Source organism: Eptesicus fuscus, chromosome 7 (assembly GCF_027574615.1).
Source record: "Eptesicus fuscus isolate TK198812 chromosome 7, DD_ASM_mEF_20220401, whole genome shotgun sequence".
In the NCBI taxonomy this organism is placed as follows: domain Eukaryota; kingdom Metazoa; phylum Chordata; class Mammalia; order Chiroptera; family Vespertilionidae; genus Eptesicus; species Eptesicus fuscus.
In genome coordinates, this window is record NC_072479.1 from 59,777,115 (window position 1) to 59,804,668 (window position 27,554).

At 40.8% G+C, this 27,554-nt stretch overlaps 1 protein-coding gene across 2 annotated transcripts in view; it reads right to left on the bottom strand.

Annotated features, from left to right (window-relative positions):
• Positions 1 to 1,986: 1,986 nt before the first annotated feature.
• The window catches only part of SPATS2 (spermatogenesis associated serine rich 2), a 98,058-nt gene continuing 72,490 nt past the window's right edge, over positions 1,987 to 27,554 (bottom strand). For both annotated transcript variants that reach the window (XM_054719105.1, XM_054719106.1), the window contains exons 9-13: positions 16,518 to 16,576; positions 11,610 to 11,719; positions 5,629 to 5,731; positions 4,274 to 4,506; positions 1,987 to 3,215 (exon numbers count right to left, since the gene is read on the bottom strand). In XM_054719105.1, coding sequence (XP_054575080.1) covers positions 2,901 to 3,215; positions 4,274 to 4,506; positions 5,629 to 5,731; positions 11,610 to 11,719; positions 16,518 to 16,576 — 820 coding nt within the window. In that variant the 3' untranslated portion in view covers positions 1,987 to 2,900. The remainder of the gene's footprint in view (positions 3,216 to 4,273; positions 4,507 to 5,628; positions 5,732 to 11,609; positions 11,720 to 16,517; positions 16,577 to 27,554) is intronic.

A 27,554-nucleotide genomic window follows, 5' to 3' on the forward strand; every position in this document is an offset into this window, starting at 1 on the left:
AATTTGTAGCAAGATATATATGAAACTTATCAATGGGACAAGATAGGGGAAGATTTTTTTATCTTCCATCATGCATCCTTTTGTTGTTAATCCTCACCTGAGGATATTTTTTCCAGTGATTTTTATTTTTAAGAGAGTGGAAGGGAGGGAGAGAGGGTTTAAGAACTGTGATAAATAAGGGGCCTAGGAAATACCTGATGTTCATAATGAAGCCATGCTAACTTAAATGTTCTCTCTCCAGGGGCGTATAACTGCCAGAGATAAGCAACCTGAAGTTTCAAGTCCTATCTCTAAGTTGGGAAAAAGCAAGACATTGATCACTAAGAGGCAATGGAAAAGGAAGGAACAATGATGATTAGGTAGATCTCTTTGACCAGTGGGAGCTGCCCAGGGTTCAGAGCCTCTCTTCTCTTAGGAAGGCCAGAGCTATATGGAGAGCAGGGAATGGACTGCACAATTCAAACTTAAGATAAACCTAACTTATCTTTATCGAAGAAAGTCAAATTGGCAAATTTAGGAACAGAATATCTACAACAGAAGATCCTAAATGAACTATGGTTTAGACATGATTAAAAAAATCGTATAACACATACACACAAAAAAACCCTATATATTCATGTGTATATACACATATATGCCTTGAAGAATTTATAAGGGTATACAGCAAATTATTATTATTTTTAAAAAAAATATATATTTTTTATTGATTTCAGAGAGGAAGGGAGAGGGAGAGATAGAAACATCAATGATGACAGAGAATCATTGATAGGCTGCCTCTTGCACGCCCCACACTGGGGATTGAGCTCGCAACCCAGGCATGTGCCCTGACTGAGAATCGAACTGTGACCTCCTGATTCATGGGTCGATGCTCGATCACTGAGCCACAACAGCTGGGCTACCCAAATTATTAATAGTCATTACTAACCCTGAGGAATAGAAACTTTAACTTTCTCCTTTACATTTCTGTATTATTTGATATTTTAAACACTACTTTTGTAATTAAAAACAAGATGTAGAAAAATCTTCATAATTTCCAAACATTTTATGGTCACAGAAAAATATATTCAAATACTTTTCTATAAGATTTTAATTTCGACTTAAAGACTGTTTTCATAAACAGTGGCTTCCCATCTGTCTGGGTGGTTAAATACAGTTCTGCTTGGATATAGAGATAGACCTCAGAATCCTTCAAGGTTGTTTCAATCTCTGGATTTCCTATAAAGTAAGGGAAGCAATTAATCAGAAAAGCAGGGTTTTTTCCCTACACCCAGCAGGCCGATGGTGTTGTTGGACAAATTCCTCAAAATGAGGTGATGAGCCTTTTAGAAAATGGCTTCCCAGTACTCCTTGACTACTGTTTTCATTACTGAAAGACACACACAATCTCTCTCGTTCTCTCTAAATCTGTTCAACCAACCTGAACCAGGCAGCTCAGCTTCAGCCAAAGAGCCAGGAGAAGCCCCGAGGCAGCTGAGTTCTGCACCGCTGCCACTTACAGTCTGGGACTCAGACTTGGGAGAACAAACACTGGCGAAATAAATCGCTCTGCTGTTATTAAATCATAGATGCTGGGGTGGGGATAGGGTGCAAGGGTCTGGCACCAATGCCACCTGCTACGTGTGGGAGCTCAATTATACGGTCACATTCACTACTCCTGTCAAGGGACAGACAGGGAGGAGGGTGCTGATACAACCTTTGGTTGCCTGGGAGAGCCGTTGGCAGCTGTGGTTTTTCTAAACTGGTAAGCTCTCCTTTGGAAAGTCACCATTCCCTATTCTATGAATCTTTCCCACAGGAACAGCTGCATTTGCTCATTCTGGCTCTTCACATTTTAATTTGGTTCTGAAGCTAAGCAGCGGACAGATGACTTAGGCATCAGACACCCTCATTTAAGCCCCGAACAAGCTGTCTCAGAGGCTTCTACCGCATGAGGCCCCAAGAAAAACAGATAATGAAATGAAGTCACTTGCCGCTGGGAAACAAATGTGGGAACATTTATGCAGTTGTTTTTATTTACTCAACTCTAAAGACTGCGGCAATTTTTTGATGAGTAACACTTAGATTAACACTAATTACATAGCTATAAATTTGATTCAGGATAAGAATACGATTTAGGAATGAGAATAATAACAACAAAAATCTTCAAACATTAAAGCAAAGAAATACTTTTTCCCCTTCTTTTAACTTTAAATAAATGCTATTTTCCCATGGACTTCCCTAGACACATTTGCAGTCTAAGGAAATTAAGGAAACAAAGCTTTGGACATTTTGAAGAAACTGCAGGTTAAGCTATCATGCCAAGCAGGAGACTGAAACCCTGATCTGAGTGTCAATCTCAGGCACTTTGTGAGAGGCAGATTCTCAAATATTTCCTGGTCTTTTTTCCTTCTTGCCGATTAAATTTCCCCTTCTCTGACTAATTGAGTGCAGTACACAATCCCCTCAGTGCCTCTCCTGGTTAAACTGTTGTTAAGAGGGAACCTGACAGGCATGTGTGGCTCTGCTTAGACTGGAAAGGCAGCAGGACTAGCTCCGATCCATCCACTCCTGAGAGCCTGACCGTGGGGGTTGCTGAGGACGACCTCTGTGGGCAACTGAAAGGCCTGGTGCCCTGGGAAGAACATTGCTTACTCTTGGGAAACTTGGCCATCATTGCCCATGATTCCTGGTAGAAATGACCAATCAAGAATGAATCCAAATCACTGGGAAAGGTCAAGGGAAAAAAACAGATTCCCCTCCAAAAATGATAAAGAGGAAATGAGGAAAGAAATATTTAGAATGGTATAACAACTGATATGCGAAAACTGCTTTTTGTTATTAAATCTAACTATAAGTTTCCTAAAGTCCAGTTACCAAGTTGAATTATGTGGGATAAAGGAGAGAGGCCAATGGAATTTCCCTCAAGAGTTCACAGCTGCAGGATGAGAGGTCCTGGGTTTGCGCTGGGGGAGTGGGCCCTTTTTGAATGAGGGCTTAGGTGGGCTGGGTTCCATGCTGGCTCCAGTTCCATTGCTCCCTGCAGAGAGCGCCTGGCCCCGTTCACTAGCATTTCCTGGTGCCTGGGGTTGTGAACTCTGATACCTGGAACCAGATGAAAACCATGAGCTATTTCTGTGACGACCCATACTGTCATGTCGTCCTTGGTTCGTGGGGTCACTGAACTTTTGGCCTTGGGGCCTGTAGCCTTGTCCTCCTCGTCGGTTCCCCGGCAACACCTAAGGATGAAAGAATATGATGTTCAAAGCATCTGGCATTGTGCTACTCCATTTGTTCCAGTTCAGTTTATAGGAGTATTCTGACAGCATAATTGTGGTAGTCCATACTTGGGACTCAGTTCTCTCTCAAGATTCACAGAATTCTGCCTGCTATCAGAAATGATCATTCTTTCACTAGTTTTCCCTGCCTTTCACCACTAGGCTCTTCTCCACTGAAGAGGAGTTTACTTTTCTTTACCTGGGCACTCGCTAAAGGAGGAAGAACATTCCTTAGTTTGTAACAAGCCCTCAATTGGGCAAGTATCTTATCACATGTCTGAGCTTTGCAGATGATAAATAATTTGTAAAGATAATGAACATTTGTTATAATAAAATAAACATCATTATGATCTGCTTTGCTATATAAACCATAGGTTCAATCACACTGCTATGACATGCAGTACATTTTTACATTACAACCCAGAAAGTTTATGGCATGGGATTTTATTTTTATCTTCCAATTTCAATTCTGAAGAATTACTGACAGCACTGCTTTCAATTGCTCTTGTGTATCTTTTTCAAACCAAGGAAAAGAAACTATGGATTATGCTTCAACTTTCTTGTGTTCACTCCTTAGGGAACCCAGTTCACACTCTCTCCGGTATATTCTATGTTGTACTTCTAGGGAGTTGCTGCTTCATTCTGGTGAACCTGCCACTGTGGTATTTATCTACCTCGAGATGGATGCACGACTCCCAGTGTGACTAATTACCAGGCGATACTACCTACGACAGCTAGAATCACTGCCAACATCAGAAAGTCAGCAGTCTTGGCAACAGGAAATCTAAACTGGCTGGTGGTTTGGAACATACATACCAAACGCTTTCTCTGGAACTAACGGGCCGGAGGGATTCAAAATAGGTGTGGAATGGGAATAAAGAGAGGAAGGTAATGCACTGAACTGTCAGCACTTAAACTGTGACAATCTATATATTAAAACAACAACAACAAAGAAAAAAATAAACTGTGATAATCTGGTAGCTTTCTTCCTGACTAGCTCAGTGTGGAAGCCAGGTTACCTGGCGATGAGGCTGATAGGACTGGCCACTGGAGTCTGCTCTGCCTGCAGGAGTCTCTCCTGGTGCCGACATTTTCTTGTTAGCACTTGTAAGGCTGGGAGCAGAGGCACAGGGGGAAGCAGCAGCAGCAGCAGCAGCAGCAGCAGCAGGGGCATCACACAGGCTACTCAGGGACACAGATGTAACTGAGCTACATCGCGATCGGGTTGAATAGCTGTTCTTTGGATGGGACACTGAAACAAATATAAGAAATACACAGTCATATGATGAAAGAGCATGAAGGGTAAGGTTTTCCCCATTTCACAATGAGCACTTTAAGATAAAGAACACTTATAAAAAGGGTAACAAAAAGGAAAATCTCTCTTCTGCCCTCTTCCTCCAAATCCCCATTGCTCTTAGAAACAAGCCAACAGTTTAAGACCAGAGTGACCTATATCCCTACCAACTAGTGATTTCTTGACACTTTCCACTACCTGAAATCCTGGCTCTGGCAATTAACTAAACCTAGGAATAATAATATAAGCCATATATACAGTTCCTATGTGAGGAACACTAAAGTATAGACTCTACAAAGAAAAAGGTAAAGAGCTAATCTTTTTAAAAAAATTTGAATGATGCACAGTATAACTAATCAAGATTAGTTAATATGAACAGAACTAGTCTTTACAACAAACATGTATCTTCCTAAGGTTCTTTCGCAATAATGATCCCAAACTCAAAATACCAATTTAGCTGAAAGATATTAACATTTTCAATTAGAATTTTGTCAAAATTCAATGGTTTAATGCTCCCCACTAGATTTTTTTCTTAGTGTTAAGCCTGGACTAAAGCTGAGTTCACAATCACTGGCCTAGAGCCAATATTTCACTTTCATACTGAGATGGAAAGAACCAAGGAGCTGAGTTCAGGCTTGATGGCACACAAACTCTCACCTTAGAGGCACCACCCCCTTTGAAGCTATTGTTTTATCACCTATTGTATGCCAGGCAAGGTAGGTATTATTATCTCCATTTTGGAGAGGAATAAAACGAGGTTCCAGAGGAAGAAAATGAGTAGAGGCAACTTTGGTCTGACTCCAGAGCTCTGTGCTCTTTATACTTCATATCATACACTCTCAACACAACAGAAGGGATGAAAAAAATCTTATTGCAAATTTAGGGAGCCCATCCTGTGCTCCAAGCATCTGCATCCAATGACTTCTTAAAGATCTGAGCTACTTTTCATAAAAACAAACAAAACACAAGAGGCACGAAAGAAGAATCAGTAGAGAAGCCAGCCAGCACTCCAGTCTCTAATTAGTACAGTGTGGTCTTCTCATCACCATTCCCAGTGCCCAGAATCTCGCGCTATCTCACCTTGTCCAAACGAATCAATGCTCTTCTTTAGGGTCTCCACGTCACAGGTGAACCGGGCTACTCTTCCCAGATCCTCATCATACTTACGTTCACTAACGAAGTGCTGGAGAAAGGACAAAGAAAAGCCTCCAGGTGAGACACATAGTGTGCATGGAATCGACAGCTTGCTACGTATGAATGAAACAGAATTATTTTCAATTGAATTATTTTTATTGCTTCAAAGTTTGCTCAGTGGCCACAATATTACCAATGCTGGGTGACTGATGCTGGGTGATTGACAAAATTTAGTCATTTTCTTCAGAGCCCAAAGAGAAGTCTATTTAGGAGCTTTATGAAATACTACATGATGGTCAAAGCCCACTAAGTATAATCACCAGAAACTGCAGAGAAAGGACAAAGAATTCATGTATAGTAGAAGGCCACTTTCCGCTATTGGCGACTCTCCACATTGTTCCATTTTATACATTTTATATAGCTCACAGTTTATAAACAGAGGCAGCAGCAAAAACGCTCTGAAGTTACAACAACGATTCCATTTAAATAGATGGTCTGGTTTTTTAGTAAAAACTTCCTTAGGAAACCCACTTCAACTCTTTGTAAAGTAGGATTTGTTAGTCCTTGAAATAGAAACAATTTCTTGAGATGAAAAATCATTCATGTGAAAAAGTCAACTTTACAAATGAGAAGTTTGTGCTGCATATAATTTAACCCTTTTAAGCTAACTGAGCTGAGAAGTAATCAACCCCTTGGGTCAAAAACTAACTATACTACAGAAAGTGAGGGACTAAATACACGTTAGGAATAAAGTGTTTCTGAGGGTCTATTTCAATAAACAATTTCTAACATAGCCTGGAATCACTTTAAGATGAAAAAGAAAAGTTATAATTCTTCTAGATAAAATTTAGAAGAATTGAGCTCCTTAGAGCAGTCTTGGCAGTGTTCTAATTCCACTTCGGATGTTCAAGGAGTAGAACTGAATGCATCAGAATCGTTGAGATGAGTCTAGAAGCAGTGAAAGGGAAAGAATAAATAAAAATTACCTCTGGCCTTTGAAGCCCTAAAGCTTCAGAGTATGTTGTGGCTCAGGAAAGCACACAAAGTTCTGTGACAAAGCCTTCGACATGTGATACCAGTCTGAGATTAAGTCTGAAACAAATTCTAGAGTTTGTTGAGCCAAAGACATAACAGGAATGACGGAAATAAAATGATCTGGAAATAAGACATTTAAATTGCATAGCACCCACTTCAGTACACTGAAAATGTGGAGAGAAACAGAGCCTTAGTCAGCCTGCAGAAATATTTCTAGCAGCTTTTCAACCACGTGGGAAGGAAAACAGATGAAGCCTATGAGAGCCAGAATTCTCATCTTAATTCCAAAGGGGTTTCCGGCTTCTCCCAGATAGTTGAATGAGACTGACTGGCATCAATATGAAGACGACTTTCTATAAAATTTAGTAACATAGTTTTAGTTAATCAGAAAATGGTAATTAAAAATGTGCATTGTTTTGCTATTTCACCCCAATAGAGTGGAAGGGGAAGAAGTGGGAGTAATAACATAACCTAGGGTTTGTGTAAAACACTGGGGCTGGGGATCGAACCTGCAATCCAGGTATGTGTCCTTGACCAGAATCAAACCTATGACCCTTCAGTGCGTGGGCCGATGCTCTAACCACTTAGCAACACTGGCTAGGGCAGAAACACTGTTCTTTAGCTACGAATTTAAAATGTATATGTGTTAAGAACCCTGAAGATTCCACCAAAAAACTACTAGAACTGAAAAATAAATCAGTCAAATAGTAGGAAACAAAATAAGTATTCAGAAATCAGATGCATTTTAATACACCAGTAATGAACTAATAAAAAGGGAAACTAAAATACCTAGGAATAAATTTAACCAAGGAGGTAAAAGACCTATACTTGGAAAATTATAAGACACAAAGAAAGAAATTGAAGAAGATACAAATATAGGGTGGGGCAAAAATAGGTTTATAATTGTTCATATGGGAAATACAATAACTAATAAATAATAATACAAGAATAAATTCTGTGTTTCACCTACACATAACTGTAAATCTACTTTTGCCCCCCCTTAAAAATGGAAGCATATACTGTGTTTACGGATAGGAAGCATTAACATTGTTAAAATGTCCATACTGCCCTACCAAGTTTGTCTCAGTGGTTAGAGTGTCAGCCCTTGGACTAAAGGGTCACAGGTTTGACTCCCATCAAGGGCATGGCATGTACCTTGGTTGCAGTCTCGATCCCTGGCCCCCATTGGTGCATGCAGGAGGCAACCAATTGATATGTCTCTCTCACATCGATGTTTCTTTCTCTCTTTCTCTCCCCCCTCCTCCTTTCCTTCCACTCTCTCTAAAAATCAATGGAAAAATATCCTCAGGTGAGGATTAAAAGAAAAACCAAAACGGTAGAAGTTCCTCAAAAAATTAAAATGGACTTGCCTTATGACCCAGTGATTTCATTTCTGGATATATATATCCAAAGAAACCCAAAACAGGAATTCAAGAAGATTTATGCAATCCTATGTTCACTACAGTGTTATTTACAATAGCTAAGACATGGAAGCAACCTAAATGCCTAGCAAAAGATGAGTGGATAAAAAAGTTGTGGTAGCCCTGACCGATTGTTCAGTGGTTAGAGCATTGGCCCTCAGACCAAAGGGTTGCAGGTTCGATTCCCGACCGTCTGGACTCATGTGGGAGCCAACCAATTGATGTGCCTCTCACGTGTCAATGTTTCTCTCTTTCCCCTGCCCCCCCCCCCCATTTCTACTTTCTCTAAAAATCAATGGAAAAAATATCCTCCAGTGAGTGTTAAAAAAAAAAGTTGTGGTATATGCATAAAGTGGAATTTACTCAACCATAAAAAAGAAGGAAATCTTGCCATTTGCAACAAAATGGATGGACCTAGAGGGTATTATGCTAAGTGAAAAAAGTCAGACAGAGAAAGACAAGTATCATCTGATTTCACTTTCATGTGGAATCTAAAGAACAAAATGAACAAACAAAACAGAAACAGAGTCATAGAAGAACAAACTGATGGTTGCCAGAGGGGAGAGGCAGAGGAGAGAGGGGTTGGGGTTATGGATGAAAAAGGTGAAGGGATTAAGGAGTACATATTGGTAGTCACCAAATAGCCATGGGGACGTAAAGTACAGCATAGAAAATATAGTCAATAATATTGTCATAACTATGTATAATGCCAGGTGGGTATCATCTTGTAAATTATATGATTGTCAGCCACTATGCTATATACCTAAAACTAAAATAAAATAATATTGCATGTCAACTATAATTGAAAAATAAAATTAAAAAATTAAAAAAAGTATGAGTGTTAAATACAAGTAATCTTTACAGATTATAATATAATTAACATCTCAAATTGCTCATTTTTCTCTATAAAATCAGAATAGACTATTTATTTATTAAAAATATATTTTATTTATTTTTTACAGAGAAGAAGGGAGAGGGAGAGAGAGTCAGAAACATTGACGAGAGAGAAACATCAAACAGCTGCTTCCTGCACAACCCTCACTGGGGAAGTGCCTGCAACCAAGTTACATGCCCTTGACCAGAATCGAACCTGGGACCCTTGAGTCTGCAGGCCGACGCTCTATCCACTGAGCCAAACCGGCCAGAGTTCGACCAACCATTTAAATATTTACTGAACACTGTCCAACTGGTGTGACTCAGTGGTTGAGCGTCGATCCATGCACCAAGAGGTCACAGGTTCATGTCCCAGTCAGGACACATGCACAGATTGTGGGCGTGATCCCCGGTGGGTGCCTTGCAGGAGACAGCTGATTGATGTTTCTCTCTCATCAATGTTTCTATCTCTCTCTCCCTCTCCCTTCCTTTCTCTCTAAAATCAATAATAAAACATATTTAAAAACTAGAGGCCCGGTGCACAAAATTTGTGCACAGGGGGTGTGTGTGTCCCTCAGCCCAGCCTGCACCCTCTCCAATCTGGGACCCCTTGAGGGCAGTCAGACATCCCTCTCACAATCCAGGACTGCTGGCTCCTAACTGCTCGCCTGCCTGCCTGCCTGCCTGATTGCCCCTAACTGCTTCTGCCTGCCAGCCTGATCAACCCCTAACCACTCCCCTGCAGGCCTGATTGCCCCTAACTGCCCTCCCCTGCTGGCCTGGTCACCTCTAACTGCCCTCCCCTGCTGGCCTGGTTGCCCCTAACTGTCCTCCCCTGCAGGCCTGGTTGCCCCCAACTGCCCTCCCCTGCAGGCCTGCTCCCCCCCCCAACTGCCCTCCCCTGCAGGCCTGGGTCCCCCTCAACTGTCTTCCCCTGCAGGCCTGGTCCCCTGCCATCTGCCCTCCCCTGCAGGCCTGGTCTCCCCCACCTGCCCTCCCCTACAGGCCTGGGTCCCCCACAACTGTCCTCCCCTGCAGGCCTGGTCACCCCCCACTGCCCTCCTCTGCAGGCCTAATCGCCCCCAACTGCCCTTTCTTTCAAGCCTGATCCCTCCCAACTGCCCTCCCCTGCTGGCCTGATCACCCACAACTGCCCTCCCCTGCCAGCCATCTTGTGTCCACATGGGGGCAGCCATCTTTTGTGTTGGAGTGATAGTCAATTTGCATATTATCTCTTTATTATATAGGATAGCCCTGGTCAGTGTGCTAAGTGGTTAGAGCATCAGCCTGTGCACCAAAGGGTTGCAGGTTTGATTTCCAGTCAAGGACACATCCTGGGTCTCAGGTTCACTCCCTGCCACTCCCCCTGTTGGGGTGCATGCAAGGAGGCAACCAATCGATGTGTCTCTCTCACATCGATGTTTCTCTCTCTTTCTTACCCCTTCTCTTCCTCCCTCCCTGCTTCCCTCTCTTCCACTCTCTCTGAAAAAGCAATGGGAAAAATATCCTCAGGTGGGATGAACAAAATACAAACATACATACATACATATACACTAGTACATAAATAAATATTTATTTATTTACTGAATACCTATTTTGTGCCAAGGTACTATGCTAGGCACTGGAGAGACAGCAGTTTTGCCATTGTAAAGTTCACCAGCTAGTGAGAATAACAGATTAATCAAATGTACATGGTTATAACTGCTATGAAGGCACAAAATAGGAAGAAAACCAGGAAGGATGAGTAGATAGTGAGTGACTGTGTGCTGGGAGTGACAGGGAGGGAAGAGTATTTTGGACAGATGAATAGCATGCGTATAGTCCTCCAGCAGGAGGGAGCAGGATGTGTCTGCAGAAAGGAAAAGTTAATATGGCTGGAACTGAGAACAAGGGGGCATAGTGTGAAAGGATGATGCTGGCAGGGCCAACTCCACAGAGCTCTACAGGCTGTGCTAAGGATTACAGTCTTTATCCTAAAGCAATGGAGCCCTGGTCCGTGTGCTCAGTGGTTAGAGCTTTGCCCCATGCACTAAAGAGTCACAGGGTTCAATTCCTAGTCAAGGGCATGTATCTGGGTTGCAGGTTTGATCCCAGGCCCCAGTTGGAGCATGTATAGGAGGCAACCAATTGATGTGTCTCTCTCACATCAATGTTTCAAATCAAATAATAATAAAAGAAATGGAAAATTTGAAGTAGGTTACTGCAGTGTGAGGAACAGATTTGGAGGGATGGAGAGGGTGAACAGAATCAGTTATGAGGCTATTACAGCAGTCCAAGCAAGAGATAATAGTTACTTGCTCATGACAGTGGTGGTGGAGATGAAGAGAAAAGGTCAGATCTGAGATTCAGTAGGAATTCAAATGGACAGAGTCTGCTGATAGACTTCATGCTGGAAAGGAGAAATTTCCCAAAGTTTCCAGCTTGGAAAACTGGATAGATGACAGTACCACTTACAGAGAAAGGGAACCTGGAGGAGGGCCAGGTTTTGAAAGGAAAGATCATGAGTTCAATATATTAGATATGGCCATGAATTATGGAGATTTGCTACTTTAGTCCTGGAGGGCAAGAAGAAAGGCAGAAAGGAGAAGGAAGTTTTACCTTTATATCAGCTCTGAGCTCAACCAACTGCTCTTCTGACATTCGAACAGCCACATCAGTCATCTTCTTTAGAAGTTCAGCTTTCTTTTGTCGGCTGAGCAAAATTTCCACTGTAGAGGAAAAAGGGGTATAACTCTATGTTCTGGCTCAACAGGATAAAGAACTGGAAATATAGGCCTTGCTGAATGTATCTGGAGAGCCAAAGGTCCAGTTTCCACCTTCTTGAATGACTCTAAAGGCAGTTAAAAGGTAAAGACTTCATGAAATAAAAGAGATACACAAATCACTTGTCATTTCTCTTTTTCCTCTTCCCAGGAAAATACTTTTTTTTTTTAAAATCAAGAAGCCCTGGCTGGTGTGGCTCAGTATGCCCAGGTTGTGGGCTCAATCCCAGGTGGGGGTTGTACAGGAGGCAGCCTTTCGATGTTTTGTTCTCACACTGATGTTTCTCTTCCTCTCCCTTCTTCTCTCTCTAAAATCAATTTGAAAAACTTTTTAAAGAATCATGTAAGTTAAAACAGAATATGCACACATGGTAAAAAAGACTTACCTAGAATAAAGAGCATGAAATGAAAAGTTAAAGTGTCTCTCCTACTTCTGACTTTGCGGTCCCCTCCCCAGAGGAAACCAGTTAATTTCTTACGTATACTTCCAAATATATTCTATGCATATATAACATATCTCTCTCTCCCTTTTATCTTCTCCTCACTCATGCAAGTGTATCATATACATGGTCTCCCATTACCTTAACTATTTTTCACTCATGCGAGTGTATCATATACATGGTCCTCCCATTACCTTAACTTTTTTTTTTTAATAGTTCATGGAAAACTACTTTGTAAAAATATTTTTTTAAATTGATTTCAGAAAGGAAGGGAGAGGGAGAGAGAGATAAAAACATCAATGAGGAGAGAGAATAATTGATCGGCTGCCTCCTGCATGCCCCCTACTGGGGATCAAGCCCACAACCCAGGCATGTGCCCTTGATCAGAACTGAACCGGGGACTCTTCAGTTCTATCCACTGAGCCAAACAGGCTAGGCCTACCTTAGCTATTTTTACTTAACATTTCGTGAGGTTCAATTCCTATTAATACATTGGCTCTCCCTCGCTGTTGAACAGCCACTTAGTAGTCTGATATATGGATATACCATAATAATTTATCAAGTTTCCCTAATGCTGGATATTTAGGTTGTTTACAGCCTGTTAAGAAACATCATTAGCATGCTCCCAGATGTGTAACTCAGATATGACTGAGAAGGACAACAAACAAAGTAAAAACCTCTCAGAGTAGAGAACAGAGACTACAGAGGGCATGGGCAAAAAAAGTCCTCCTAGAAAGCAGAACCAGGGGCTGCTACATAAACCAAGGAAACTTCTCTTCCACCAGGGCAGGGACTGCTATTCCTGTCCAGTAAGATTTGATCACTGCTTTTCCAGATGGGAACTTTTACTATAATTCTTGCTATAATTATTTCTCTATCAGTATAATATTGGAGGAGGGGGTATTTAATTTTGTTTTACTTTATGGGGCTCCACACAGCAGTGTGCCATATCCAGACCTGTTAAAAGATCTGAAATTCCCCAGAAGTCCTGAACTTTCAGCTGAGTATACTAACTAGATGACACATTGGAGGTGATGTCATTGACGAGGTGAGTGTATTCTCATTTGGGGAAAAAGAGATATTGGAGGATGGACTATAGCAAAGACTGTTAATGACTGCATATTCATTCACCTGTTCTTCCTGCCAGAAGTCCAATATTGTTGGGTATGAAACTATTTAGGCAAAATTCTGTATTTCCTGACTCTGCTACAGTAAGACAGTCATATGATACAGTCTGGCCACTGAGATCTAAGCAGAACTCACAGGGCGAGGTTCACAGGAAAGCTCTTTAAAGGAGTCTTGGGCAGCATATAACATTTTGCCCTTTCTTGACTGGAGCCTCTTTGACCATAAACACACTCTAAGGATGTCTGGGTAGAAGGATAGAGAAGGCTGGGTCATTTTGGAGATTCCCTTCAGCCCTGGATCACCTTTCATTTCACAAGAGAAAAATAAACTCACATTTATTTAGGCCACTCTGTTAACATGTAATCAAACTCAATTACCAACTGTTATACACAGAATCCTGTAATCTATTGAGAATTAGCCAAATTTATTTTAGAAGAAATAGAATTTTCAAAGAGGTACATGAGGTATTACATCAGGCTGAACCACTTTATTTATTTTTTAAAAATATATTTTATTGATTTATTTTACAGACAGGAGGGAGAGGGATAGAGAATTAGTAACATCGATGAGAGAGAAACATCTATCAGCTGCCTCCTGCACACTCCCTACTGGGGATGTGCCCGCAACCAAGGCACATGCCCCCGACCGGAATCGAACCTGGGACCCTTCAGTCCGGAGGCCGATGCTCCATCCACTGAGCCAATCCAGCCAGAGCCACTTTAGCAAGTTTTCTTAACCTGCTTGCCACATATACACCACCCACAGGTTGCCCATACCCATGTCAGGTTAATGTGTAAGGGCATACTTTCCCAATAAAGTAGAAACATGCCTACAAACACCAAGGACCAACAGCTACAAATGATCTATTGGTCTGGCTCCTAAGATAAAACCTACTTGCTATTTGTATCAAATTCACTTTCTCTCAGCTCCAGCATTCTAGGATTCTAAAATGGAGAAAACGTGTTGAGTAAAGATTTCTATACATATCAGATTAACTCAGAGAACCTAATTATGACTCTGAACAAGTCACATTTTTTCCAAATAACTAGTTTTTTCATTTATGAAATGGAAAAAAGAAAAGGAAACCCTATCTCATAAAGTTGACATGAAGATGGCATATCAGTAAAAAAAAACCCTCTGAATTGTTAAGTGCTATGAACATATAAATTAATAGAACTATATAGTGTATTTAAAAAAAGCAGCACCTTATTCATAGTTTTGGTAAATGAGTAATTACATTAGTGTCACTGAGAACCAGGATTTTTAGCATGGGAGAAAGGAGACACAGATATAAAATTGATGAAGTTCAGTAAAACTATAGCTCTGAATTTGATAAAATAAGATTGGCCATGAATTGATAACTGGTTGAAGCTGGGCGGTGGGGGTTAATTATATCAGCCTCTCTATTTAAAATATTAAGGACTATGTACTAGATTTATGTTATCTGAACCTTCATCTTAAAAAAGAACACAGGTTTATGAATGGACTAAAATTGTCACATTTAGAAATTTCAGGATATATCACTCAATTTAAATGAAATCTTACCTCTGAAAAATAGTGGGTAACATCTCTGCTATATATTGAACTTTTCAGGTTAAAATGAATAAAAATTAAATTCAGTTCAGTGCTTCAAAGTTGCCTCCTCTGGTCCATGACCATTGACACAAATTATTTAATTGTGAATCATTATCTTAACTTATTTCCATTCTTACCAGTTTAAAAGCAGGTTAAAAGAAACATCCTTTGCCCATCAGGCGTGGCTCAGTGGTTGAGCATCGACCTATGAACCAGGAGGTCACCATTTGATTCCTGGTCAGGACACATGCCTGGGTTTTGGGCTCAATCCCCAGCTGATCAATGATTCTCTCTCATTATTATTTTTTTTTAAATATATTTTATTGATTTTTTACAGAGAGGAAGGGAGAGGGACAGAGAGTTAGAAACATAGATTAGAGAGAAACATCCATCAGCTGCCTCCTGCACGCCCCCCACTGGGGATGTGCCCGCAACCAAGGTACATGCCCTTGACCGGAATCAAACCCGGGACCCTTCAGTCCGCAGGCCGACGCTCTATCCACGGAGCCAACACGGCCAGGGCTCTCTCTCATTATTGATAAGTTTCTAGCTCTCACTCCCTCTCCCTGCCTCTCTGAAATCAATAAAAATATATTGGGGGAAAAAACATTATTTTTATTTTATTTATTTTTCATTCTCACCAGAGGATATTTTTCCATTGATTTCTAGAGAGAGAGTGGGAGGGAGGAGAGAGACAGAGAGAGAGAAACAGCAATGTGAGAGACACACACTGACTGCTAGGGAGCCTGCAACCAAAGTACATACATGCCCTTGACCAGGAATCGAACTCATAACCCTTTGGTCCGTGGGCCAAACTCTAATCATTGAGCGAACTGGCCAGGGCAAGAAACAACCTTCTTAATTACAAATTTGGCATTTGATGCATGAAAGTAAAACCTGCTGCTGAAAAGCCCCAAAGTAATGCCACTGTATAAGCTGCAGTTGACTTTCAAACAGCTGTATTATTTTTAACTGATACTTATAGAAATTACCAAAAACAGGTATTTTATTCTTCTGTATAAAACCCCACAAATTACCCAAGTTAGACTCTATTCCTTCAGAATCTATTTTGTAAACTTTCAAGGAATCCTAGTCAAGGTATCTTGAACCCTCAATCCATCGATTTTCCTCTACCCAAATGTTTAGACGCTGAGTAAATACTGTTCTATAAACTGAGAAAAAAAAGTTCTGAGATAGCTAACGACATGAATGTATATGCAAAATTGTAGGCAACGTGGACGTCTCCTCTGACTGTGCCAAAGGAAATCTTCAATCACAGGAGAAAAATAAAACGAAACTCCAGGTGCCTGCAGGAGACTTTATTTTCCTAAATTGATGCTGTGGTGGAAGACACCATGATGTAGTCTCTTATACATTGAACTCTACATCCAAAATATTAACGTTTGGAAATATTTTAAAAACAGGCTCTTGTAAAGTTGTTTTGCCTGAAAAAATTCATACACTAGTGCAGTACAACTGCTCAAGATTGTTTAATTAAATATATAAACTATTTTTTTTTGACATTTATTAAGCTTTAGCTATAGGAGTTGAGAAGAAGGACCTACTAACTGGTAATGGCTTTAATTAAAGATCAGTCTTACTTGCTTCGGCTTTCACTTTGTCCATTTCAGCCAGCAATGCCACTTCTCGATCCATTAAACTAAGAAGGGATGACAAAGGGGGAAAAAAGTTTTCATCAGAAATTTGTAACAGAAAAATTGCACATTGTAATAGTGGAGAAAGATTTACAGAGTCTGTTCACTAAAAGCATACTACAAAGTAAATACTGTATGAACCGTAAGGAAATTGTGTTACCCTCAGTAAAGAATATTTTAAGTATTCTATTCAACAGAACTAATTCCCTTTTATTTCTATATATTACAGCACACCAGTAGATGGCAGTAGCAAGCTATCAAACATTTCTTGGTAAATTGTGCTAAAAGCAAAATGTCCTTATGGAAATTACATATTTCCATATATGTGCTCACATATTTTAATTGTATATTTTGGTCCATGAAGTTGGACAGCTTTGATTCTAGTGCATTTACCAGGCAGTATCTCTGCTTAGGCATGGTAAATTTATCCATGACTAGGATTTGTATACCTTCAACATTTTTGCCACTAGTTGCACTAGTCTCTACTGGCACTTTAATCTTTAGAATGAAGGGTAGTCACATGGTGCAGGTTTCTGGTAAACATTTACTAGTAGTCCAGGAAATATGGAATCAAAGTTTTCTGGTAGTCTTTTTACAGAAAAAGAACATTAAGTGGACAATTAGCACTTTCTCCATTGCAAATGTAATTGGCATGTATAGCTTTTCTATGTCCTTATAGAAGAGCTCAGATAGTAAGTAGGCTGTCCTAGTATTCAACCTCTGGATGCAAAATATTTACCATATCCATTTTGCTTAGTGGTGGAAAAAAATACTAAAAATTTTAATATCTACACAACCATGAAATGTTCCAACTTTCTTCAAATTTGGAAATCATTCTGATTTCTCCTTATGAATGGGAATTAAAGGATCAAAACTTCTACTCTTGTTTCTTGCTGTAAAACCAATCTCTCTCTCTCTCTCTCTCTCTCTCTCTCTCTCTCTCACACACACACACACACACACACACACACACACACACACTAATTCAATTTAGCTCAGCATGTAGTTATGTTAGCACAAAGTAGTTAATAAGGAGACTACAGTATGAAATATACAAAAAAGTGTAAGGCAGGGACTTTTCCTCAAGGAGCAAAATTCTTTATAGTGACGTGCCAGAGAACACAGGTTTGATAATCATATGCATGATGTTAATAAATAGACTTGTAATGGAACAAATGTGGTTGGCATATTAATCCAAAAGCACCAGACTGGAGAAAATATATAACTATTGTGGGGTAGCAATACTTTGTTAGGAAAGCATTTCCCAAACCTTGGCAATATTTTGCTCCATGAACTCTAGCAGCATTTGGAATACCTAAAAGGCAAAACAAAAGCACAACTGATACAGGAGCTGCCAGGCCTGGAGTGTGACATTACTTCTCTTCTGTCACTAAATCACCATAAGATGCAGATACCATGTTCACCAAATGACAAATTTATCTCTGACAAAGCTTGTATACTATTTATTAAAAGACTTCAGCAAACGCCCTAGCTAATTGGGCTCAGAAGATAGAGTGTCAGCCTGGGACGGAAGGGTCCTTGGTTCAATTCTGGTCAAGGGCACATGCCCGGGCTGCGGGCTCGATTCCCAGTTGGGGGTGTGCAGGAGGCAGCCGGTCCGTGCTTCTCTTTCATCGATGTTTCTATCTCTCTCTCCCGCTCCCTTCCTCTCTGAAATCAATAAAAATATACTGGGGGAAAAAGAGACTTCAGAAAACAAGTTAGCTTTTTGGGGTTTATGTAGTTATGTTAATAATTTTCATAATAATCTTTTTAAAAATACATTATTTTGTTTATTTCAGAGAGGAAGGGAGAGGGAGAAACATCAATGATGAAAGAGAATCATTGATTGGCTGCCTCCTGCACTCCCCCTACTGGGTATCGAGCCCACAACCTGGGCACGTGCCCTTGACCGGAATTGAACCGGGTACCCTTCAGTTCACAGGCCAACACTCTATCATCTGAGCCAAACTGGCTAGGGCTCATAATAATCTTGATTAAGAAAAGTAGACTGTGCCCAGCAGGTGTGGCTCAGTGGTTGAGCGTTGGCCTATGAATCAGGAAGTCTCCGTTCGATTCTGGGTTCTATAGAAATAAAAATATATTTAACAAAAAGAAGACTGTCACATGACCTTGCTTTTAGCAAGGGAAAAAAATCTGTATTATCACAATCAGACTGTTTTGTGGCATTTATGAGCTAGTACATTGCAATGGTACTTCCCGCCCCCCCCCCCCCGAGTTTAGCCTGGCTGGTGTGGCTCAGTGGTTGACCATCAATCTATGAACCAAGAGGTCACTGGTTTAATTCCGTCAGGGCACATGCCGGGACTGCAGGCTCAATCCCCAGTAGGGGATGTTCAAGAGGCAGGATGATGGTGTTTCTTTCTGATAGAAACTTCGATGAGAAAGAAACAGCATCATCCTGCACGCCCCCTACTGGGTATCGAGCCCACAACCCACCTATCTCTCTATCCCTCTTCCTTCTTCTCTCTCTAAAAATTAATAAAAACATTTAAAAAATTAGTTTAGTCCTGGCCTGTTGGCTCAGTTGGTTGGAGTGTCATCCTGTACACCAAAAGGTCACAGGTTCAATTCCCAGTCAGGGCACATACCTAAGTTGTGGGTTCAGTCTCCAACTGGGGCACATACAAGAGGCAACCAATGTTTCTCTCTCTCTCATCAATAAACATATCCACAGGTGAGGATTTAAAAAATTAGTTTGCATTTTTATGCCAAAAAATATTTATTTTTTTAAAAATATATTTTATTGATTTTTTTACAGAGAGGAAGGGAGAGGGATAGAGTTAGAAACATCGATGAGAGAGAAACATCCATCAGCTGCCTCCTGTACACCTCCTACTGTGCCCGCAACCAAGGTACGTGCCCTTGACCGGAATCAAACCTGGGACCTTTCAGTCCGCAGGCTGACGCTCTATCCACCGAGCCAAACCGGTTTCGGCTATGCCAAAAAATATTGACAAGCAAAAAGTACTTCTACTTTTTTTCATGTTGCCATCTTTTTTTTTTTTTAACTCTCACCCGAGGATATTTTTCCACTGGTTTTTATTTATTTACTAGAGGCCCGGTGCATGAATTTGTGCACATTGAAAGTAAATTAGAAGAAATATTTTAATATTGCTATTCGCCCTTTCTCTATAATAGAAATGTCAACCAAATTCACGATGGACAATGACAGATTGAAACACATGTGTGTGATTGGTGCCAGCGAGAGCTTTATATGTATCGTGCATGTGCGAGTCAACTTAGCCTTTATATATATGTATAATAAACTTGCTTAATTAGACCTGCTTTCTGATGTAGCTAAAATTTTCCAGCCCAGTGAAGCACCCCAACTTCTCTTTCAGGTAATTGTCAGCAACACAGCAGTAAATATCAATACGAAGCATATTATTATTGTAGATCATGCAGGGAGAACAAAGGGTAAAATATTTAGCTATAGCAGTGTTTGACTATATTCTGCACAGTGAGAAAAACTGAAGTAATTTTCAAGGCCCACCATTTCTTACTTCTTTTCAGTCAGGTCAAGTTTCTAAACCTTCTAAATCTACGTTTTCCAGCTAATGAAAAGAAAATAGGATTCTACTGAGTCTCCTATCTACCTACTCCAGGACTCCTGTGAGGATCAAATGAGATGAGGCATGGGAAAACACTTCACAGACATCTGAAGTGTAAAATGTTTGCACCTGGCTGTAAAGCAAGTTGTGTTCCTGGGCTGAAGAAACTCCAAGGAGGTTAGTCACTAGGGAGAGGAAGCCAGGTGTTGCTACATGACATCATTGCCCAGTTCCCACAGCGACCATTTCAGGGCTGGGCTGAGTTGTGAGCCACATTTTGCACCATGGGGTCTCGTCCTCGTCAGCTGCGATTTGGTGGGCTGTCGCTCTGGGGTGGTGGTGGCGCCTGTGTCCCCCTTGGGGGAAGCCGAGTGATGCTTTGTGGGTGCCAGGTCCACAGGGCCATTTATTGTTAAATGGCCTGTCGCTAGGGAGAGGAAGCTGGGCGTTGCTATGTGATGTCATTACCGGGTGCCCACAGCCACTGTTTCTGGGCTGGGCTGTGGGCCGCATTTTGTGCCATGGGGTCTCGGCAGCATTGGATGCGTTTTGGTGGGCTGTTGCTCTGGGGTGGTGTTGGGGCCTGTGTCCCACTTGGGGAAAGCCAAGTGTTGCTTTGTGGGCCCCAGGTCTTCAGTGCCATTGCTCTGTAAATGGCCAGTGTGTGTCATGGCAGCTCATGCGTTTTCTGCCCCCTGGTGGTCAGTGTGCATCATAGTGACTGGTTGGAGGGACACTTCTGATATTAGCCTTTTATATAGAGAGATTTTTAATATTTTTTATTGATTTCAGAGAGGAAGGGAGAGGGAGAGAGAGATAGAAACATCAATGATGACAGAGAATCATTGATTGGCTGCCTCCTGCATGTCCCACACTGGGGATGGAGCCCACAACCTGGGCATGTGCCCTGACCAGGAATTGAACTGTGACCTCCTAGTTCATACGTCGATGCTCAACCACTGAGACACGCCAGCTGGGGTCCATTGATTTTTAGAGAGAGTAGAAAGGAGGGAAAGAGAAACATTGATGTGAGAAACACATCGATTGGTTGTCCCCTGAACCTGCAACTGAGGTACATGCCCTTGATCAGAATCAAACCCAGGACCCTTCAGTCCACAGGCTGACGCTCTATCCACTGAGCCAAACGGGCTAGCGCCATGTTGCCACCTATTGATAACATCTATTGAAAGGTCATTAAACAGAGGAATCTACTGGTTGACTAAAGCTGTTGGGATATTTTCTTGGAGAAAAAATTGTTGAATATTTGCAATTTTCCATTAAATTCTTCACAAGTCTTTAAAATACAAAAAGGAATAAATGTTCAAATACATATAGTGTAACTGTTTGACATTAAGGTTTTCATTGCTGAGACGTCCATTTCAAAGGCATCCATCTCTAATAAACACATTGCCAGCTATACAACTAGGTAAAAAAGCCAGGTTACCCCACCCATGAAGTTCCCCTTTTAGAAAACCCTAGGTGACCTAGGTAACTGGCCACTTGAATGACCCTGCTTTTCCCTTTTGCACTTTAATTCCCACTCTTATTTTTAAATTCACCAATAAAGAGTGAACCTGGAAACCCTAGGCACCCCACACTTTACTCCAATAAAGATGGAATCCTAGGTGTTCCCTCCTCCCACCCCCTCCTTTCTCTTTCTGCGACCTTGCTGTGTGGCCCTTGGAGTGCCCCTATCCTCCAGAACCTGTGAATAGTAAATATTGTTTTTTTAAAGTTCCCAGATGTTGTTGCTGAGGTGTATCTTGCAATCATAAGAACCACAAGGGCCAGTGCAGCCACAATATTGGCTCATTTGGGAGATTGCCACAGTAGTACGGGCCCAGGTGAGTGCCCCAGGCATTCCTAACTGAGAGCATCACAATTGATATCCTGAGACCAACACAAAACATATAACCTTCTTATTAAAAGTACATCACAGAGCTTGGCAGGTGTGGCTCAGTGGTTGACCATCAACCTATGAACCAGGTCACGGTTCAATTCCCGGTCAGGGTACATGCTTGGGTTGTGGGCTTGATCCCCAGTAGGGGGCGTGCAGGAGGCAGCTGATCAACGATTCTCTCTCATCATTGATGTTTCTATTCCTCTCTCCCTCTCCCTTCCTCTCTGAAATCAATAAAAATATATATTTTTTAAAAGGTACATCACATAATGTATTTCGGTTGTGTAGAAGAACCATATCTTCAGATCATTCATACTAAAGCATTTAGGGGTGCTATATCATGTCTGCAACTTCCAAATGGTTCCACCAAAACACACACACAGAGTAAATACAATGATCATTGTACTATCCTTTAACTTTCCTATTTTTTGAAAGTTTTCATAATAAAATGTTGGGGAACTATGTGGATTACAAAATAAATAGAGATGGTAGGAAGAGTTCAAAAGTGGAAAGCAGGATAAGCATAAGGATAAATAGTAGAGGCATTATTTACAATTAAAAACAATAGTTTACTATAATACAACTAACAATGAAGAGTGTTAAGCTACAGTTTTCCACCTGTTCCAAAGAGAAACGGTGATCCCAGTACAGATCTGTGGCCAAGAAATTCAAAAGTACCTGTACTCTGAGGTAATAGTTTAAAAAAAAATTTTTATTGCTTTGGGGGGGGGGGAGGAGAGTGAGAAAAAGAAAGAAATCTGTTGTTCCACTAATTTATGTATTCATTCAGTGATTCTTGTATGTACCCTAACTGACGATCAAACCTGCAACCTTGTTATACTGAGATGATGCTCTAACCAACTGAGCTACTCAGCGGGGCAAGTTTTTAGATGCCATAAATGCAAGCAGTGACTCCCATAAGAGAGTGAAGAAGGCTCATTCAGACTTTCACACTTTCCAGTCTTGCTCACTCCAACCTTGTTATATTGAGATGAGGGTACCAATCCATGAGGGCACTAAGCTTGCAACTGTTCTCTTAAGGCTTTCCTGAATGGAAATATCATAATAAGCAACTGATATAGTGGATTCTGAAACTCCTAATGCAATTCAGCTAAATATTGCTGGGACGCTACTAAAAAGACACTATTATTAAGCCTGGGCCTTATGTGGTGTAGAGAATGTCCACATCCTTTCTTCAATCATGAAAGATGGTTTTAAATGATTAGTCACTATTACTAAGTTCTGAATGTCACTGAATGTTCTGTTATTTCCTTTTCTCCTTACCAGAACTTTTTATCACCTTCACATTTGTTCAACTTATTCTAAAGCATCTGTGTAATTTAGTTGCTCAGAATAGTTGTTTCTGTAGCATTACCATTAGTATCTCTATGACATACTGGGTCTGTCATGTGAAGCAAGCCCTTTAATTATTATATTTAACATATAGCTTACTGATTCTAGCTCTTGCTTTCAATACCAAATTAGAAAACAATGTTATAATGGAAACACAATTCTAGTAATTCCACAGCCAATGATTTATAAACTATTCAATAATGTTCTTAGAAAACATTTGTACTTGATTTTATTTGCTGATAACCTAAAACCTATTTATTCTGATTCTATTAGCCAAGCAAATCAGAAGGCCAAGCAAAGCCAATGCAAATACCTTCATTTCTCTGAAGACACTCTCTCTTCACATATAAAATAACCAAAAAAGAGAATTGTCAGTTTTTATTAGCAGAGACTTAATAATGCTTCATATGTTTTGTAACACTTTATATTCCCTGCACTGGCCTTACTGGCCATCTGGGCTCAAAACAAAAAACACCAGTTAGGTAGCCAGGTAATCATACAAAGCTGAACAATTAGGTAAAATGAACTGAAAAAACTAACATATTAAATAAAAATTGGATCTTATGAAAAATTTTAATGAGTTCCTCTTTGTCAGGAGTCCTTTACAAAACATGTGGACATGTGATTTCATATTTCAAGGATCTAAAGTAACTTTTTAAGAAGGTAGAATGTGAACATAAGCTGTTCTTGTGGGACAGGCCCTCAATGAATAACCTTTTTTCTCCTCTTTTCTAGTGGTCAAAAGCATCTTAATTCTAAAGTAACACTAGAGACCATACAACTCAATAACATTTTATAATACATTTAGAAAAAAGAAGCAGCAGCAATCTAGATTACCAAGGAGTTTATTGTTTAAGTTTCTAGTTGGTAAGGAAAACTGGTTAGTTTTGTTTCACATTGCTGATGAGATCCTCATTTGAAACTGATTTGTTTTTTTGAATCTTCTTCTGGAAATATGATACCAATTGAAGAATAAAGGCAAACAGATACTTGATAAGACACAGAAAAGGGAAGCATGGTACAGTGGGAAAGAGTCACTTAACACCAAGTATGACTTTGGATAAAGTATTTTTTTTCTGTATTCATCTTTTCTTATCTATAAAATGAGTATAATACAAGTGATATTGTTATATACATTAGAGATATTGTGCATAAAAGCTTCTGACATACAATAACAGCTCAATAATGGCAACAGCAATTACTATTCTAACTTTCTGTACTAATCTTGATTTCCCAGTTTCAGAATATTTATTTAGTAAAATGCCTTCATATTAATTCTGATAAATCATTATACATTCCAGATCCATTGTCTAGAAATCCTATATAATAAAAGCCTAATATGCTAAGTGCCCGACCACTCATTTGGCCTTTCGACCAGTGGCTATGACAAGCACTGACCACTGGGGCAGACATTCCGACTGGTAGGTTAGATTGCTGCTGGGGTCTGGCTGATCAGGACAGAATGAGACGGGCCACTCACGCCCTGGAGCCCTCCCGTGGTCCCTCCCCTGATCTTGCACGGATGGGGTCCCTCAGCCTGGCCTGCGCCCTCTCGCAATTCAGGACCCCTCGGGGGATGTCGGAGAGCCAGATTCAGCCCCATCCCCACAGGCCAGGCCGAGGAACCCCACCATTGCAGGAATCCATGTGCCAGGCCTCTAGTTCTTAAATAAACCCATACACACACTAACAGTGTAGGCAGTTATACAGAGGTGAATCTAAGACAACTTTAAGTGAAAAGAATGCATTACAAAATTATAGTCTCACTATGATTATAACTACTAAGATTATGTATGCAGATAGAGAAGGGACCCAAAGCAACCGAGAAAATTGTGTTATGGAGTTACATGACTTTCATTTCCATTTTTAAAAAACTATTGTTATAATTATGGAAAATATAGTGAAAATAAGAAAATAATGGAACCTTTACAAAAAAGAAAAACAAAATTCAGATTACTTCATCAAATGCTCTCATTCTACCTTGGTCTCTGTCTTCACCCCTCACTACTTTCTAGTATATATTGTTCCTTAACTTGAGCTACACTGTGTAAAGTCCTTGAATGTTCCTTCTATCCCTTTGCTTACATCATATTTCTTAAATGCAGTGTTCTATCCCCATTCTTTCTGCAAATGTAAATTCCATGCTTCTTTCAAAGCTTCATAATGATCCATTTCCTCCAAAAAATCTCTTCTAATTGACTCAATTCCATAGTGACCTTTCCCTTATTGTCATACCTTTCCCACAACTAAGACCTGAAAAGGATATCTGAATCAAAAGTCACTCCAAGTTGTGACTTAAGAAAAGTAATTTAGCCAAAACCGGTTTGGCTCAGTGGATAGAGCATCGGCCTTCGGACTCAAGGGTCCCAGGTTCGATTCCGGTCAAGGGCATGTACCTTGGTTAAGGGCACATCCCCAGCAGGGGGTGTGCAAGAGGCAGCTGATGGATGTTTCTCTCTCATCGATGTTTCTAACTATCCCTCTCTCTTCCTCTCTGTAAAAAAATCAATAAAATATATTAAAAAAAAGAAAAATAATTTAGGGTCTTCTGAAATACAAAATATTTGGATGGAATATTCCTTCTTTTATTGTTAATCCTCACCCAAGGATATTTTTCCATTGATTTTTAGAGAGAGTGGAAGGGAGGGGAAGAGACACAGAGAGAGAAACATCCATGTCAGAAAGACACATCAATTGGTTATCTCCCACATGCGCCCGTGACCAGGGCCAGGGATTGAGCCTGCAATTGAGGTATGTGCCCTTGACCGGAATCGAACCTGGGACTCTTCAGTCCTCGGGTCGACACTCTATCCACTGAGCCAAACCAGCTAAGGCAGAATATTCCTTCTTACAGTTTTACTTTTAACTAAAAATATACTTATAAAGCCTTCCATAGGCTCAGTCAAAATCTTGGTCCTCATTCTACCCTGTTCCCTAATGACTAAATACCTTAGACCCCAAATTCTCTTACAGTGGGATTTTTCTCTGTATATGTGACATTGTTGCAACAACAATCTCCAGCCTTCTTCCCAAGCTGTGAAGAATTTGAGGTTATACATAAAGTCAATGTAAGTCTGTGTTTAACATTGTGAAAATGTCCTAGTTGATTCCTCATTGACCTTAGAAGTTACTTTTATTTGAGCTTCTCTTTTCTTCTTATATTAAAACAATTTTTTAAATATATTTTTATTGATTTCAGAGAGGAAGGGAGGGTGAGAGATAGAAACATCAACGATGAGAGAGAAGCATTGATTGGCATAACACCTTAGACTCAAATCGCTTTTAATAGTAAAGTAGAGCCCTAGCAGGTTTGGCTCAGTGGATAGAGCGTCGGCCTGTGGACTCAAGGGTCCCAGATTCAATTCTGGTCAAGGGCACATGCCCGGGTTGCGGGCTCGATTCCTAGTAGGTGGAGTGCAGGAGGCAGCCAATCAATGATTCTCTCTCATCATTGATGTTTTTATCTCCTTCTCCCTTCCTCTTGGATATCAATAAAAATATGTTTAAAAAAAAATAGAGCCTCAGCTGGAGAACTGAAGGGTCATTGGTTTGATTCTGATCAAGGGCATGTGCCTCAGTTGCAGGCTCAATCCCTGGCTATCCCTGGTCCTGGTCAGGATACCTGCATGAAGCAACCAGTTGATGTGTCTCTCTCACATCGATGCTTCTGTCTCTCCCCCTCCCTTCCATTCTCTCTAAAAAGTGAATGGAAAAAATATTTCTTCTTAAAAATAGTAAAGTAAAATAAAAAATTCCTACTTCCTAGGACAAAAATCTGGATAGCTATCTAATCTAATAATAGACAAATATGCAAATTGACCGCACCTTCGCTACACCTAAGCCACACCCACCAGCCAAGCCACGCCCACCAACCAATCAGGACGAGTATGCAAATTACCACAACAAAGATGGCGGCTAATTTGCATATCAAGGCAGTGTCAAAAGAAGCCAAGAGCTGCAAAAGGGAGTAAAGCTTCGAAGAAGCAAGCAAGCCAGGGGGGCGGGGGGAAGGAGAAAGGAGGGCCGGGGGCGAAAGGAAACGCGGGCAGGCTGGAGGAGAAGGCGGGGCGGGCAGCAAGGGCGGAGCGGAGGCGGGGCCGGGGGCGAAAGGAAACGCGGGCAGGCTGGAGGAGAAGGCGGGGCGGGCAGCAAGGG